The sequence below is a fragment of the Budorcas taxicolor genome, chromosome 11 (genome assembly GCF_023091745.1).
Source record: "Budorcas taxicolor isolate Tak-1 chromosome 11, Takin1.1, whole genome shotgun sequence".
Lineage (NCBI taxonomy): Eukaryota > Metazoa > Chordata > Mammalia > Artiodactyla > Bovidae > Budorcas > Budorcas taxicolor.
In genome coordinates this window covers 87,888,119-87,904,016 of record NC_068920.1, presented here as the reverse complement: position 1 = coordinate 87,904,016, position 15,898 = coordinate 87,888,119, and the positions used below count along the sequence as shown (strand labels likewise).

Genomic DNA, 15,898 nt, shown 5'->3' with positions numbered 1-15,898 from the left:
TATCATATGTATAGAAAATATATGCTTATGTATAAGTGAAATGAATGACAACAATGATATGAGGAGTAGGACAGAAGAATAAGAATTACTTTGTTATTATAAGGTATTAATACTTGCACCTGGGGCTTCCCAGGTGGCACTAGTAGTAAGGAACCTGCCTGCCAGTGCAGGAGACATAAGAGATGCTGCTTCGATCCCTGGGTCAGGTAGATCCCCTGAAGGAGGAAATGGCAACCCACTCCACTGTTCTTACCTGGAGAACCCCATGAACAGAGGAACCTGGCGGGGTACAATCCATGGGGTTGCAAAGAGTCGGACACGACTAAAGCAACTTAGCACACATACAATCCTTGCACTATCTGTGAAGTATTAGAGCATTATTTGAAAGTGGACTTGGATTAGTTGTAAGTGTATATTGCAAACTCTAGGGCAACCAGGAAAATTAGTTTTAAAAAGCAACAGAAGAATGGATAGGCCAAGAGAAAAAATGGAATCTTATAAATTGTTCAATTAAAACCACAAAAGGTGGAAAAATGTGAAAGACAAAAAAAGAAAAAAAGGGCAAGGGCATCAAATGGAAAACAGTAACAAAAAAGATGGTTATTAATCCAAATATATTGAAAACCACGTTAAATGTCAATGGTCTAAATACATTGAGTAGAAGACAGAGATTGTCAGGGTGGATCAAAAAAGAAAACCTAGTACATATTATCTAGAATAAACACACTTTAAATATGTAAGATACATATAGATTAAAATTAATGTATGGAGACAGATACGTCATGCTAATGCTAATTAAAAGAACGCAGGAATAGCTACATTAATTTCTAATAGAGTAGACTCAGAGCAAGGAAAGTTATCAGAGATATCAAAGGGCACAACAAGGGAACAATTCTCCAATAAGACATTAAAATCACACTCCTGGTACTTACTCAAATGAGTTGAAAATGTAGGTCTACACAAAAACCAGCACACGGATATGTACAACAATTTTATTCATAATTATGAAAACTTCAGAGCAACTAAGATGTCCTTCAGTAGCTGAACAGCTAAACTGCGGTATATGCATATAACTGAATATTTGTCAGTACTAAAAATACATTAGCTATTAAACCACGAAAAGACATAAAAGAACCTTAATTGCATATTACTAAGTGAAAGAAGCCAACCTGAAAAAAAAACTATACATTGCATATAGCTCTTACTACATGACGTCCTCCTCCATGACAGAAAGGCACAACTGTGGAGTCGTAAAAGGATCAGGGACTGTCAGTGGCTGCAGGGGAGGCAGGGAAGAGTAAATACCCAAGCACAGAGGATTTTCAGGGCAGTGAAACTACTGTGTATAAATACTATAAGGATGGATACACCATGTTGTACATTTGTCCAAACCCACAGGATGTCTAGTACAAAGAGCGATCCCTAATGTAAACGGAGGGATAATGATGCGTCAATGCAAGTTCATTGATTTAACAAATGTATCACTCTGGTGTGGATACTGACAGTGAGGAAGGCCGTCTGTGGGCGAGGGTAGGAGGGTATGCCAGAAATCTTTGCACTTGCTCCTCAAGTTTGCTCTGAACCTAAAACTACCCCAAAAGCTAAAGTCTATTTTAACACACACACACTTCTGGAATAAAATCAGGCAGGATGACCAGACCTCAGGGTTCTGCACTACCTGACCACTGACCTGGAGGAGGGACAGCACTGACCCTACTCTCCTGCATCCAACCCAGGCTTGAAGAGCTCAAGTGAATTATGCGGCTGAAGATGCCCGCAGAGCCAAAGGCAGGAATATGGGGGTGGGGAAGCACGTGTGCTGATGGGAGGGGAGCTTTCTCAGGCAATATAAACAAAAAGAAAGCTCCACCACAGCCTGGCCATGGTGCTGCCTGCATTAATTGAGTTATTACTAAAAATGCTCAAAAATCCTCAGACCCATGCCAGACTCCAGGCAACAGCACTCTGAATTCTCTGTCCCACTGCCCTTGGCAAAGCTACCCTCTGATACTCAGCTCGGCTCATCTGCACCTGTCCACCCATCCCATCGCATACAAGTTCTCTTCCGTCTCTTCTTGAGGTGACAGAATAGACAAGCATGAAGCAACCGAATGAAGAAAGAGAATTTCATTGCACGGCTAGTTTATCTATGTGATTTAGCCGCTGGCGCCCTCTGGTGTTGTAACACCAACCTGTCCATCCTAATGAAACAAATTCGCTCAGGTTGACTGGTCAGCAAAACAAGAAAGATATTTGGGGACTTCATTTTTCATTAAAAAAAATTCTGTTATTTATTTGGGAGAACTGTGTAGTTGTCTTAATATGTAAGGTTAAAAAAAAACCCAGTGACGTGTCAGTTAACATGAACCACATGAAAAAGAGACTTTGAAAGAGCTTTGAAAAGTCTGGAAACACGAGGGCAAAGCTGGCTGAGAGAAGAGAACTTGACATAATTTGAGCAGCCACAGTGCGGTTCCTGGAAGCTGGAAGTAACATCTGGAGGCAGCAGGTCAGGAAGAGAAAGTAAGTGCTAGAAGCAAAGAAATGTGAAGCTCATTTATAATAATGCAAGGCAGACAAACCAGTTGAATCACCCCCTTCTCTCCCTCATCCAGACTGGTGAGCACCCAGACGCCAGTCCCCTGAGGATTCCCATTCTAGGCTGCTTCATACTGTTCATGTTTCAACCGCTTCACCGGGATGAGCTGCACTGCTGGGGCTCTTCAAAAAGGAAGATCATTATTCTGCTTCTGCCCAGTGTCTCATCACACATTTGCTGAGCTCCTACTCTGCGCTACAGGCAATGCTGTCCTCAGGACAGACGGGGGCTGGGGCATGCTGACCTTCATTCTCGTTTCCATGTTTCTACCCTTTCCATAGCTGAGATTAAAGCCGGTGTTGCAGTGGGGTGGGTTATGCTGTTGGGAATCCTCCCAAAGCAGGCAGAAGACCTTGTGAGAGAAAGTGACAAAGGGAGCCGGGCAGGCCTAAGCGTCCTCCAGAAATCTCTTTACATGAGGGTCATCTGGCCCTTGTAGGTGAGCCAGAGCAGTGGTTTGATAGCATAACAGGTTACAGCCAGCCACACCACGCTCAGGGGCAAAACACACACAACTGTGAGCAGGAAGTTGTGTGCTTGTGTCATGGAGGCTGGCGGGGTGGGAGAGTGCTTGATGCAGAGTCCTGGGCAGGAGACAAGAATGGGAGTAGCAGATGTACACAAAAGGGCTCAAAAGGGCCCAGCAAATTGTTAGTAGAGGTTAGGGCTGGAAACAGACATGGTAAGAGAATATAACAGACTGTAACATTTTTATACATATACTTAAGTCTTGCTAGAATCTTTCATAGTGAGAATTATTTGTGTATTATTTGTGTGTTTTTTTAAATTCTAAAAATACAAATAAAAGTTGAAGATATGACAAGGAAAAGTGAAAGTCGCTCAGTTGTGTCCAACTCTTTGTGACCCCATGGGCTATACAGTCCATGGAATGCTCCAGGCCAGAATACTGGAGTGGGTAGCATTTCCCTTCTCCAGGGGATCTTCCCAACCCAGGGATTGAACCCAGGTCTCCCGCATTGCAGGCGGATTCTTTACCAGCTGAGCCACCAGGGAAACCCTATGACAAGGAAACTGTTTGTTAAAAAATAATAGTAAAGGGCTGATATTTTCAAAAGTGTTGAGAATAAAAATCCTTTTTCTTAACTTTACTGTTTTGTTTTTTTAATATCCACTTTTTTTTAATGGAAGGAAGAAAGAAAGGAAGGGAAGGGAAGGGAGCGAGAAAATCTTCCCTTCCTCCTATCTTTGTGGCTCCTATGGCCACTTTTCATTACTTTCATTATAATTCTCAGAAGGTGGGTATGCAGTTGGAGTTAAAAGGAAGCCCAGGGTCGCCTAACCAGGGGGCCTCTCTGCAACTACCCAGCCCAAGCAGTGGCAGAACCAGCACAGATCAGTTCCGTAGACTCCTAATCTGGGATCTTCACTGCTTCCAGCTCTCTGCCTAGGGGGTTTTCCCCCAAATAGATGGCCTGTTCTTTATTACCTGCAGGAATGGGAGTGACTCTCTCCCCCTTAGTCCACAAAAGCAGCCTTGGCTCACAGCTGCTATTAGGATAGGATCTCAGAGAGAGTCAAGAAGCCAGGAAGGAGACTCTTCAGGACTCTCCAGACCAGACCTTTTCCAACTGTACCTCATTCCCTACCTTGGCACAGAGCTGCAGTCAGGGTGGACAGGCAGGAGCAGGGGGCTCACCCCAGAGGAGAACAGGAAAGCCAGGGCTGCTGCAGGTGCTGCAGGGCAGACTGAATTGTGTAAAGAGGTCTGGCTTTCTGTTAAACTGACCCAGATGCTGGGTGATGTCAAGGCAGCTGTGCTGGAGACATGGGAGCTAACAGGCAGAAGAGAAGTGGGGAGCGGGGGGTGGTGGCCGGGGCAGGTGAGAACCCCACATCTTCTTTAGAGAAGGAAACAAAAATCATAAGGTATTGGGAGTCTTTACCTCTGGGGAAACTGACTCCACAAGTCAACGGAGAAATAAAGCACACGCGAGAGGACCCTGGAGGCACTCACTGTGTAGGTGAAGGTCAGGTTAAGGAAGCAGCAGGCTTAAAATGAAAAGAACAAAAAGAGTTCAAGTGCCTCAGTGACGCTGGTATTTGAACATCTGAAGCTAATTTTTGCACAGGCTAATAGTGGCTGAGGTGCTCAGACAGACCCTCAATGAGTCTATAGAGAGGTACCGCGCAACTGTGCCAGCACTTAAATCATAAGATAAAGGACAGGAGGAAGTCCCCTGGTGGTCCAGTGGTTAGGACTCTGCACTTTCACTGCCAAAGGCACAGGTTCAATCCCTGGTTGAGAAGCTAGGACCCTGCTAGGTGACCAAAAAAAAAAAAGACAGCAATGAAATATCCTGCCTAGTGCTGGTGTCTTTCTACCCTGATAAAGGAGCTCAGTTTCTCAAACACAGCCTGTGAGCACTCTCCAAGCGTCTGGCCCTTGTGGGCTGCGGGAGGGAGGAGGCGGCCTCGAGGGTGGTGGTGGGTTCCCACGGGTCCGTGGTCTTACCCCTCTGTGCGCACTGGTCTCCATCCCCGCCAGTAAAAGGGGGGTAGTGATGCTCTCTCTCCCTGGCTGACAGAGGGACAGTCTCTGGAAGAGTATACCCACCACCCTTGAACCCATGTGGTTCAGGCAACTTCAGGCTGAAGGGAGAGTGACCAGGACCATTTCATGGATTCTTCACTATAGATGCAAGCTTGAGAAAAACCCATTTCATTGAAAACACCTAAACGTTTTATCCTCAGGAGTGGGATAGGCAACAAAGCTGAAGCCACAGACCAGCAGGTCAAGTGGCTTGTATCCCACCATGACCAGGGGATGGGGGCTCCAGCCCAGGAGGCCAAGCCAGCCTGATTCAACAAAGGTGAAGACCTGAAGGAGTCTCCATAGATAGGAGAGGGTGTGGATCACAGACCAGAGGCAGTACAGGAGCCAGCTGCCTGGGTTTAACTCCAGCTCCCTGGGGACTTGCTCTGAGCCCCCAGGCAGGTCAGGAATTTTTGATTTCTTTTTCTTAGCAATCAAAGGAGTGGAACCAGACTTAGACCCAGGTAAGAGGGGCCCCTGCCTAGGACCCTCCCAGCCTCTTCTGGCCATCGCCCTCTCCACAGGATAAGGGGCCTGCAGGGACAAAAAGACTTGAGGCTGAAAAACGATAAAAAGCGAAAAGAAAACACAGGGGATTGGGGGGCAGTGAAACTACTCTGTATGATACTGTAAGGGCAGATACATGTCATTAAACATCTGTCAAAACCCACAGAGTGTCCAACACCAAGAGTGAAATTAATGTAAATTATGGATATTGGGTGATTGTGATATGTCAGTGTAAGCTCAGCAACTGTTTAACAAATGCATCTCTCTGGTGGGGGATGTTGATGGTGGGAGAGGCTGGGTATATGTGGGGGCAGGCTATATACAGGAAATCTCTGTATCTTCTGCTCAGTTTTACTGTGAAAAAATAAATTGAGAGAGGGAGAAAAGCACAGCAGGAGGAGAAAAGGAGCAAGAGGGAAAAGGCCAAGTCATGGTAACAGAGGATAGGACAGGAGTATCTGTAAACCTTTGTTGGGGCCCTAAGTTCTGAATTGCCTCTACCCTCTCATCTCTGTGTAGCCTGTTCCTCTCATGTCCCGCTGGGCTCCAGTGACCAGGAATCCTCACTTGAGGCAGACTCATTCTCCCCATCCTTTACTTGAGCAGGCTTGGGGTGCTTCCTGCCAAAACAGAGCTGAACACACTGTTCCCCAACCTTGCCTTCTCCCGGGGTCATTCAGGGACCCACAGCCCTGGCAGCCACATCTGGGTGTCTGGGCTGCCTCTAAGTTATCAATATTTATGAGATGATGGTGTCTTCATTTAGAGTCCCTAGACAGATCAATAATTAATAGAGTTACTTAAAACCAGACATGGCCTCATCAGAGTCCCATCCAAAGCAGGCGCTCTGCTTCCTGGCAACCACTACTCCACTCTCCAAAAGCGCATCACTCTGCTGAGAGCATTCGAGACTCCTGCTGCACTGCTTTATTTCTCTTCTTTTTGTTTCCATGTTACCTAATGGCAAAAAGGATTTTGGACAGGCCCTGTTTCTTTCAGGTCACTGCTGAAATTCTAGAAAGGGAAAGGACATCTGGGAAGCTCACACAGAACATAAGATGTGCCAGTGGCCAGCACTTCCTCCTGTCCTGTTCGTCCTCACTTCTTATGACAGCTATTTCCAACCCTCCTTGTGCCTTCCACACCCCCGCTTACTTCTCACCTCAACTCTGAAAAGGATCTCCTATTTCAGAAGTAAGGGAACTCTCTCTCCCCGCTGCCCCACACTGTAACTCAGAAGTCTGGCCAATGTCTGTATTGATCAAAGTTGGGGAAATTAACAAGGGTTAGCTAATAAAATGCAATGGTGTGCTATTTATTGTCTTTCATCACTGACAACACTCTAATTAATGCCATCACTACCTAATCTTCTTTATTATCAACATCAGAAACAGAGTAATTAAAAAGACTTTTCTGCTCTCAAGTTAGAAGCGCTGCAGTCTGGGGTTGTCTTTTATCCGCTGACCTTTTTTTTTTTTTTTTTAATTGTTGGAGCATAGTTGCTTTACAATGTCCTGCTTGCAATGTGGTACAGCAAAGTGAAGTAGCCATACATATACGTGTGTGTTAGTTGCTCAGTCGTGTCCAGCTCTTTGCAAACCCATGGACTGTAGCCTGCCAGGCTCCTCTGTCCATGGGATTTCCCAGGCAAGAATACTGGAGTGGGTGGCCATTCCCTTCTCCAGGGGATCTTCCCAACCCAGGGATGGAACCTGAGTCTCCTGCACTGCAGGCAGATTCTTTACAGTCTGAGCCACCTGGGAAGCTGTATACATACATCCCCTCTTTTTTTGGATTTCCTTCCCATTTAGGTCACCACAGAGTTTCAAGTAGTGTTCCCTGCGCTATAAAGTAGTTCTCCTTAGTGATCTATTTTATACATAAATGCTGGAGAGGGTGTGAGAGCAGGGAATCCTCTTACACTGTAGGTGAAAGAAAGTGAAGTCGCTCAGTCGCGTCCGACTCTTTGCGACCCCATGGACTGTAGCCTACAGGCTCCTCTGTCCATGGGATTTTCCAGGCAAGAATACTGGAGTGGGTTGCCATTTCCTTCTCCAGGAGATCTTCCCGACCCAGGGATTGAACCCGGGTCTCCCACATTGCAGGCAGACGCTTTACCATCTGAGCCACCAGGGAAGTAGGAAAGTAAATTAATACAGCCACTATGGAGAACAGTAAGGAGTTTCCTTTAAAAACTTAATTAAAAAAGGAACTTATTTTTAACTGCACTGCCCTCAAAAGATTCAGAACTTAAATGACCATTCTGCCAGTCATCTCCTCCTAGACTCCCTTCCCTGACACAGGACATGTATCTATACGCAGGCCTGGCTTTGAGTCTTTCCCTTCACCAGGAAAAGACTTCTTCTCTCTATCCCTGTTCTATCAACAATCCCCTGTCTCTCCTGGATCATGAATGGTCTCTTTTTCCACTGTCTTTTTTCTGATTATATAAAATATCCTGAAAATACTTCACCTTCTGTTTTCACTCCAGCCTCTGCACTTGGGTGACCATCCCCACCAAGACAGCTCCTGCTGAGTGCACTAGCGATCTCCTTATTGTTAAATCCAACCCCATGTTCCACCTTTTTTTTTTTTCAGCTTTATTGAAGCATAACTGACCTACAGTACCATGCTGGTTACAGGTGCACAAACATAATGATTCAATATTTCTGTACATTAAAAAATGAGCACCACAGTAAGTCTAGTCACCATCTGTCACCATACAGAGATGCTACAGTATTAGTCAGTCTATGCCCCATGTTGTGCATTTCATCTCTGTAACTTTTATTTTGTATCTTAATCTCCCTCATCCCCCATCCACCTCCCCTCCAGCAACCACCTGTTTGTTCTCTATATCTATGAGTCTGTTTCTGTTCTATGTATTGTGGTGCTGGAGAAGACTCTTGAAAGTCCCTTGGACTGCAAGGAGATCAAACCAGTCAATCCTAAAGGAAATCAACCCTGAATATTCATTGGAAGGACTGATGCTAAAGCTGAAGCTCCAATACTTTGGCCACCCGATGTGAAGAGCCGACTCCCTGGAAAAGACCTTGATGCTGGAAAAGATTAAAGCCAAAAGGAGAAGAGGGCGGCAGAGGATGAGGTGGTTAGATAGCATCACTGACTTAGTGGACATGAATTTGAGCAAGCTCAGGGAGATAGTTAAGGACAGGGAAACCTGGCGTGCAGCAGTCCATGGGGTCACAAAGAGTTGGATGCAACTTAGCAGCTGAACAACAATAACAACAAAAAGATTCTATGCACTATTTGTCTTTCCCAATCTGACTTATTTAACTAAGCATAATACCTCTAGGTCTACTCATGTTATCACAAATGTCAAGATGTAATTAATTTTTATGGCTGAGTACTATTCCACTGCACACACGCATGTGTGTGTGTGCATGCGCACAACACCTCTTCTTTACCCATCCATCTGTTGATGGATACTTAGGTTGCTTCCACATCTTGGCTATTGTAAACATATTGCAATGAACACAGGGGGTATGCGTATCTTTTCAAAGTAGTGTTTCTATTTCTTCAGGAAAATAGCCAGAAGTGGAGTTGCCGGATCATATGGTAGTTCTATTTTCCCATGTTGTACTTTTTACTTTAAATAACTTTTTGGAAGCATTTGGCACTATCCATCACTCCCTGTTTAAATTTTTTAAAAAGTACTCTCAGTTCTTTTGGCTTCTATGGTTCCACTCCTTGCCACTTTCCCTCCTATCTCTGAAGCCCTTCCCTCAGAGCGTGCAGTTCCTTTGCACACTCATCCTAGGATGCTGATACCCTACCTCATCCCCAGATTCCCAAGGTGTCTTCTTTCTTCACTCAAGGTACTTATCCTGGGGATGACATCTACTTTATAGGTTAACTACTACTCAAACATTGACAAATCCAAATCTAAGTGCTCCATCTAGACGTCTTTCCTGAGTTTCAGTGAGAATTTCCAACAGTCAGACAGCTTCATGTACTTTCCACTGGTGCCTCAAAGTTAACACATCCCCAGCTCAACTCCACCATCTCTGCCTCCAGCCCTGCCCTCCCTCATGGGTTTCCACCATCCTCCCGGTTGGATCTGATCACTACAGACAATAAATCACTCATCAACACCTCTTAGGTTATTTCCCTTCTCTGTTCCCAGTACAGCCAATACCTTATTTCCAATCTTCATAATTTCTCACTGGGATCCTTTCAGTGACCAACTGGTTCACAGCTTCAATTTCCTTCTTTAGCTCTTTCTCTAATATTTCCACAATGGGAATTTATTAATGATGTATTCAGTAATAATAAAAAACTGTTTTTAATAACAAACTAATTTCATAGTTTCATACCTTTTCATTTTTAAGCTTAAATTTACTTAATAAAATTTAAAATTTTAATATTTAATAAAATAATAAAAACTTGTTTGTAAATACTGTCTGTGAGGTATTCCTGGCCAATAGTTCATGGTTGTCCAACTCTGTGAGCAAGCTGGCCTAGCTTGTGACCCTGGACTTCTATCAGACCCCAGAGTGTGAACCCACCTCCCCATATTATGTGGTGTTCCCTGTGTCACTTAGGACACTCATTTGAGCAGAAGTCAGTTCAAAGGCAGAACAGCAGGAAATAAAGGAGGAAACTCAGACCCAGAGGTCAAGGTTCAAACCCCACTTCTGCTCACGAGCTACATGGAGAGGTCAAATTAGTCTCTGAGCCTATTTCCTCACGGGGGCCAGAAGGATAATATAACATCCATCACAGGTCTATGAAGGAGCAATCTGTCTTACGTGACAGCATTTTAGCAGGGGTTTCTCTGAAAGTAAGCTATGAACCACGGATGGTGACAGAAAAAACGTCTATGACTTATTTCACAGTCTAACTCCAAACACTTTTCTTCCCTTCTACTCCAATGTATCTTTTCCTTAATTTTTTCCTGTACTTTTTCAGACTCATCTTGCAGTCCCAGCTTGTTCACTGTCTTAAAAGGTGGAGTCACACTTTCTCTCTTCTGATTCCCTCTATGGAGTCCACTGGAAGGCCTCTGCACAGAGACTGCCTGGCAAATGCTCAGAGTAACTAACAATGGCTTAGCAAGGGCTTGGGCCCAGTCCTTTGGTCAGCCCTGGAGAGCACTCTCGAGGCTCCAAGAAGAAAGCGTCTTTAAGTGGAGGGACAGCAGGGGCTCGGGTGCAGGGGGTAGGAGCAGCAGGACCCAGCGCCTTACCTTTGCACTGCAGACCCTGCCGCAAGAGGCCCCAGAGCAAGGAGCCACAGTGGTCGCAGAAGGTGGGGACCTTGTAGTTGTGGATCCCGAACTTGTGAGGCATGTTGACACTGAACCGCTGGGAGCCCACCTGCAGGGACGGCAAATCACAGGGTCAAAGCCAAGCTCCTTGCTCTGAAGCTTCCCTGGGAACATGGTGAAGACAGCCTTCCTCCCAGGGCCCTGACCCCACTTTCTCTGTGGACTCTGATCCCCTACCAGTCCCATCCAGGACTCCAGACCTCCAAATCCTCTGGCACATAGCACGCAATCTGGACCTCACATTTTGGCCTTGAAGAGTTGTCATTAGGAGACAGGGTTGTGGGATCAATGAGACCCCGGGGGCAGAAGAGGCAGGAAACATATTATTGTAGGTACTGAAGACATGCTGGGTCGACACTAAGAGGAGAGTCATGGTCTCCCAAGACTGGCCCCAGAGGGATGAGGTGGCAACCAAGGTAAAGAGGTAGGGAAGCATCCCAGGTGACTAGGAGGTCTGTGGGGGCGGGAGAGCTGTGTGACCCTCAGCTGCAGCCACTAAGGACTCTAAAGTATCAGACGATGGTGAGTGAGAATGATGACATACACACAAGACTGTGCTGCAGGATCAGAGGGCCTGCGAGCATCCAGGAAGGTGGCACAGGTATAGTTCAGACGCACACAGCACTCAGAGGAAAATACAGCAACAGAGGGGTGAGCAAGCCCAACAGAAAGGACTCAGGGAGGGAGAAAAGGGAGAGAGAGAGAATCGGAAGATTAAAAGCCAAAGAGGAAGAGAAGGAAGGAAGATAACACAAGAGAGAGCATTCTTGGTTAGTTGGGGAATGGCAAGAATCCTAAGTGTGAGCACAGAGACACAAGACAGGATGAGGGCATTGGCCAAGTGCTTGTGGTCAAAGTTCCGGGGAGCCCACTGGCAGAGGCCCCTTTTAACGGGAGGGCATTAGATGCTTGGTGTTTAGAGCCATGTGGGTGTGGGGTGTATCTGTATGATGAGTGTGTACATGCCTCACACTTCGGGTGGTTACACAAAAGAGTGAAATTGAAGGTTCGTCCCCCAAGGCCTGTGCCCGGCAGAGGGCACAGGCATTACCCCGATGGGCCAGGAATATAATAACTAAAAGAGACTGGGCTCAGGGAGCAGCAGGACAGGCAACCAATTCACTACACTAAGAACCCCAATCAATCCCTGGCAATTAGTCTCCACTGGGACAGGTACCAAGTTTGGGAACTCGCCTCATTGGTAACTTCTTTTTCAGTGCTCAATATGCCAGAAAATACAATCAGAAAAACTAGGTCACAGATTAAGCTGGGTTCTGTGCATTTCAAATCTCAACCCTCTAGCCTGCATGGCGTGAAGTCATAGGGTTTCCTTCCAAGAAGGTTTGAAAGAGGTTTAAACATCTGCAGAGGTTCACAATTGATAAAACTTATGAGATCATTTTTTAAAACCTTATTGAGACTTATGAGCTCCTTAAGAGCAGGAATCATGTATTCCTCTTTGTTTCTGTGGGTCATGGAGCAATCATCTGGCATACAGGAAGTGCTCAATAAATGCTCAATAAAATGTCCCTAAGAAGAAAGACAGACACACAGCAAGGAAATTATTTTTTTCTTTCATTTACTTAAAAAGCTAATGAGAGTAACAGCGTGCTTATGGTTACGATCCTAGAACAGGAATCAGGACAGCCAGGTGACAGTGCCTTGCGATTTCCCACCATGACTGCAGAACCTCAGTCAACGACTTTGGTGCTTTGGGCTGCCTGCTTTCCAGGGACGTGGGATGCTCATTCTAAGCCTCGTCCCTTTCTGCTTTCCAGAGATGGTGTGAAATCAGAAGGAGATGGAAGAGCTTTCCATAAAGATGCTTTGGGTGTCAAGGTGTTCCTTTGTTGAATTGTTTTTAAGAAGCAGGTAGAAGACCCTGCTTCTTAAAAATAGAAGGGACTCCTTTTGGAAGCCTAATTATAAACCTATCTGATTGTAATCCCACCCAGGGTCTATCTCACACTAATGGCCTATGATTGTACGATATTCATTTATTTCACCAAGAATTAAAAGTATGTCTTTGGAATCAACTGTTGTGAACACAGATAACTCCTCCACTCACATTCACACCTGTCATTTTCTCGAAGAGGCTTTTTTTTACTTCTGTTCGTGGATCCACTTTTCTCTCAATTACTCAGTTAAGAGAAACCTGGCTTCAAGTCAAATTTTCTTACTTCTTTACTCCTAACAACTTTAGGAACAGTCAGTCTGACACTAGTTTCTAAGATGAGGAGAACATAGCACAGTGGTCAAGGGCTCAGACTCTGGAACAGACTGGCTGGCGTTTTCACATACTGGGGTGTGAGGCTTAAGGCAAGTTAATATGACCTCTCTATGCTTCTAGTCTCTCTGTTGGAAACTGAGCGTAGACCTCATTAAGGTTGTTATGGCTTTAAATAATATATGATAAAGTGCTTAAATCAGGGCACAGCAAGTACCCAGTGAATGTCAGCTATTGTTATTACTGTGGTTCTTCCAGCCTTTTAAGTGTTTCTTAGATTCGCTAATCCCACTCCATTCCTCCATCACCTCATAAAGATAAGGCTCCTGCTTATGTGTTCTGTCTCTCACTGTTTATGAGCTGTGTGGAGCCCTTGACATGTCAGTGAGTCCTTTCACTGTTTCGATGAGATAATGACATAAAATAACTCAAATTTTCCTCTGGGCTTTCTTCTGGGGACCATACAACCCTTGGCATCATATCCACACACACACACAAGCCTGACTTTGAGCTGCACTCATTCTGTAGATTGTACCTCATGCCGGAAGGCTGTGGACAACTCCCTTCATTTTTGATCAACACAATGAAGAAAGCAACAGGACCTCAGAGAGATAAGGTTTTTCTTGAGGACCACAGAGGAGGCAGTGGAGGGTGGGGATGGCAGGGAAGAAAGCCCAGAATTTCAATGTTATAAATATTTACCTCGTCGGGGGTTTCCTGTTTCTTTAATCCAGCACACTTCGTAATTATGAGCTCATGGCATCTCTTGTGGACCACGCAAGTGCAGACTGCAAACAGCAAAACATGAGAGAGCTGAGCGACAAGCAGGGGAAGAAAGGTTCCGTCCCGGGAATCAATGAGGTCTCTGTGGAGGAGCAAGGGGAGCCCTGCCCCTTCTGTCTCCAACTCAGAGTCTTATGGTAATGCCCTACCTGAAGCCCTTTATGCAATCACTTCAAAGCACTCTGCCATCAGAGCCATTAGGGTTTCCTAAATGCTCTGGAGAAGAATGGACCATTTATATCCAAAGGGCATCAGCAGTTTTCTCTAGTTCCAGGACTACCAATCAATTTTCTTGCTTCTCTATTCCAGCGTCAGGAAGCAATCGCCCAGTCGTGAAGCACTGTCAACTCCCTGTGTTCCATTCAAGGTCCCACCAGGGCTGGCTGGGGTGGGAGGGAGGCCAGCAGCATGTGAGTGGCTGTTCTGTGACGCAGAAGTTCTCTAGCTCCTTGATCTGGATATACCTTTTGTGCCAAATCTAAAATTTTTCATGGTATGTAATACTTCCCCAAGAAATGGCTGACACTCTGTAGTGTCATGGGCCAGTGTGGGCAGTAGGTGATGCAAGGAATCTAAGAACAGTCACATGTGTAATTGTTTGTTCACACATTACCTCCAGGACACAGCCACATCCCACAGAAGCTACCCCAGGCCCAGGGGTGAGACTCAAGTCAACTAGTGGCTGGTCTCCCAGTTCCAACCACAGAGAAGCCTCAGCATGACCTCATTACATACCACCCTCCAGTTCTACATAACTTAACCTTGCATTTGTAGTCAATTAACTGGGGAATAAACAAACCCTCTCATACTTTCGAGCAACTGTTAAATGTTTAAGAGCTAATGATGATACAGAAGAGACCAAAAAAAAAAAAAAAGAGAGAGAGAGAGAGAGGGAGAGAGAAAGAAACAGCAAGGACCATGAGTGAGACAGAATAAAACAAGCAGGGCAGGAAGCTTCTTCAGGGGGCTGGAGAGTGAGGAGCTAACAGAACACACAGAACCTGGTTCGGACACAGGGGGCCTCCAAAGGGCATCTTCCTGAAGCTTTCCATCTCATGGGGAAAGGAGAAGGTGCACCAAAAACACTGCACCAAAAGGCTGAGCCCCCTGGGCCACCTGCAGATGGTGGTCCCCACAAGCACTCCTATACATCTACTCCCACATAGATACAGTGGAGCGACGGCCAGGCAGGGACAAAAGAAAATCGAGGTCTCGCTTTGCAGAGAGAGAACGTGACCATGCAGGGCCTACAGAGCTCTGAGTCTCATCCAACCCAGCCCCTGTTTCCACAGGCAGTCGTGATCTGAACTGACCTGTGGTTCCCAGGGATTTACTTCATACAACACGCTCTTACCTTGACATTGGTATCCCTGCTTTCCTATGACACCCCTGAAAAGAAGAAGACAGCTCTTTAAGAAAATGAATTCCAGGAGGTCAAAAGCCACACAAAGCCACCCCATTCTGGCCACTGCCCATAGCATACCAAATGCTGAGTGGAGTCCACTCAGCAGTGGGGTAGTAATCTCGCTCCCACTTGAAGGGTGCCTTAAAATGACTTCTTCTGAAGGCCATCAAGAATAGCCCCAGTGCTTGGAATGGGTGCAAGGTTTGGTCAGTGTTAGGGTTCAGTTTCCTACACAAACAGCCACTCCAGGGGCCCAGCTGTGTTCTAGAAAGCCCCAGAGACCCTGCCTGCTCTCCATGGGCCTCAAGTCATTGAGTATGCCCTTCTTTGCAGACAGTTGTGGAGAAAGGTTCTCACTGGCAAGCGTCTTCCCTGAGCATTCCAGGAGTAGTCAAGATTTATGGGGCAGAGTGTGGCCAGGACTGGGATTTCAATCTACCATTGGGGTAAAGGCCAACATCACAGATTCCTTCCATCGCCAGCATGGGTCCCCTAGGGCAGGTTTAGGGTCAGCCTGGACACAGGACAATCCAGCC

General features: G+C 45.8%; 1 protein-coding gene across 1 annotated transcript in view; it reads right to left on the bottom strand.

The window, feature by feature from the left end:
* Positions 1-15,898, bottom strand: part of PRKCE (protein kinase C epsilon) — a 541,807-nt gene that overhangs the window by 183,549 nt on the left and 342,360 nt on the right. Inside the window, exons 5-7 of the mRNA XM_052647681.1 lie at positions 15,312-15,346; positions 13,877-13,962; positions 10,867-10,996 (exon numbers count right to left, since the gene is read on the bottom strand). Of these exons, the coding sequence (XP_052503641.1) occupies positions 10,867-10,996; positions 13,877-13,962; positions 15,312-15,346 (251 nt within the window). The remainder of the gene's footprint in view (positions 1-10,866; positions 10,997-13,876; positions 13,963-15,311; positions 15,347-15,898) is intronic.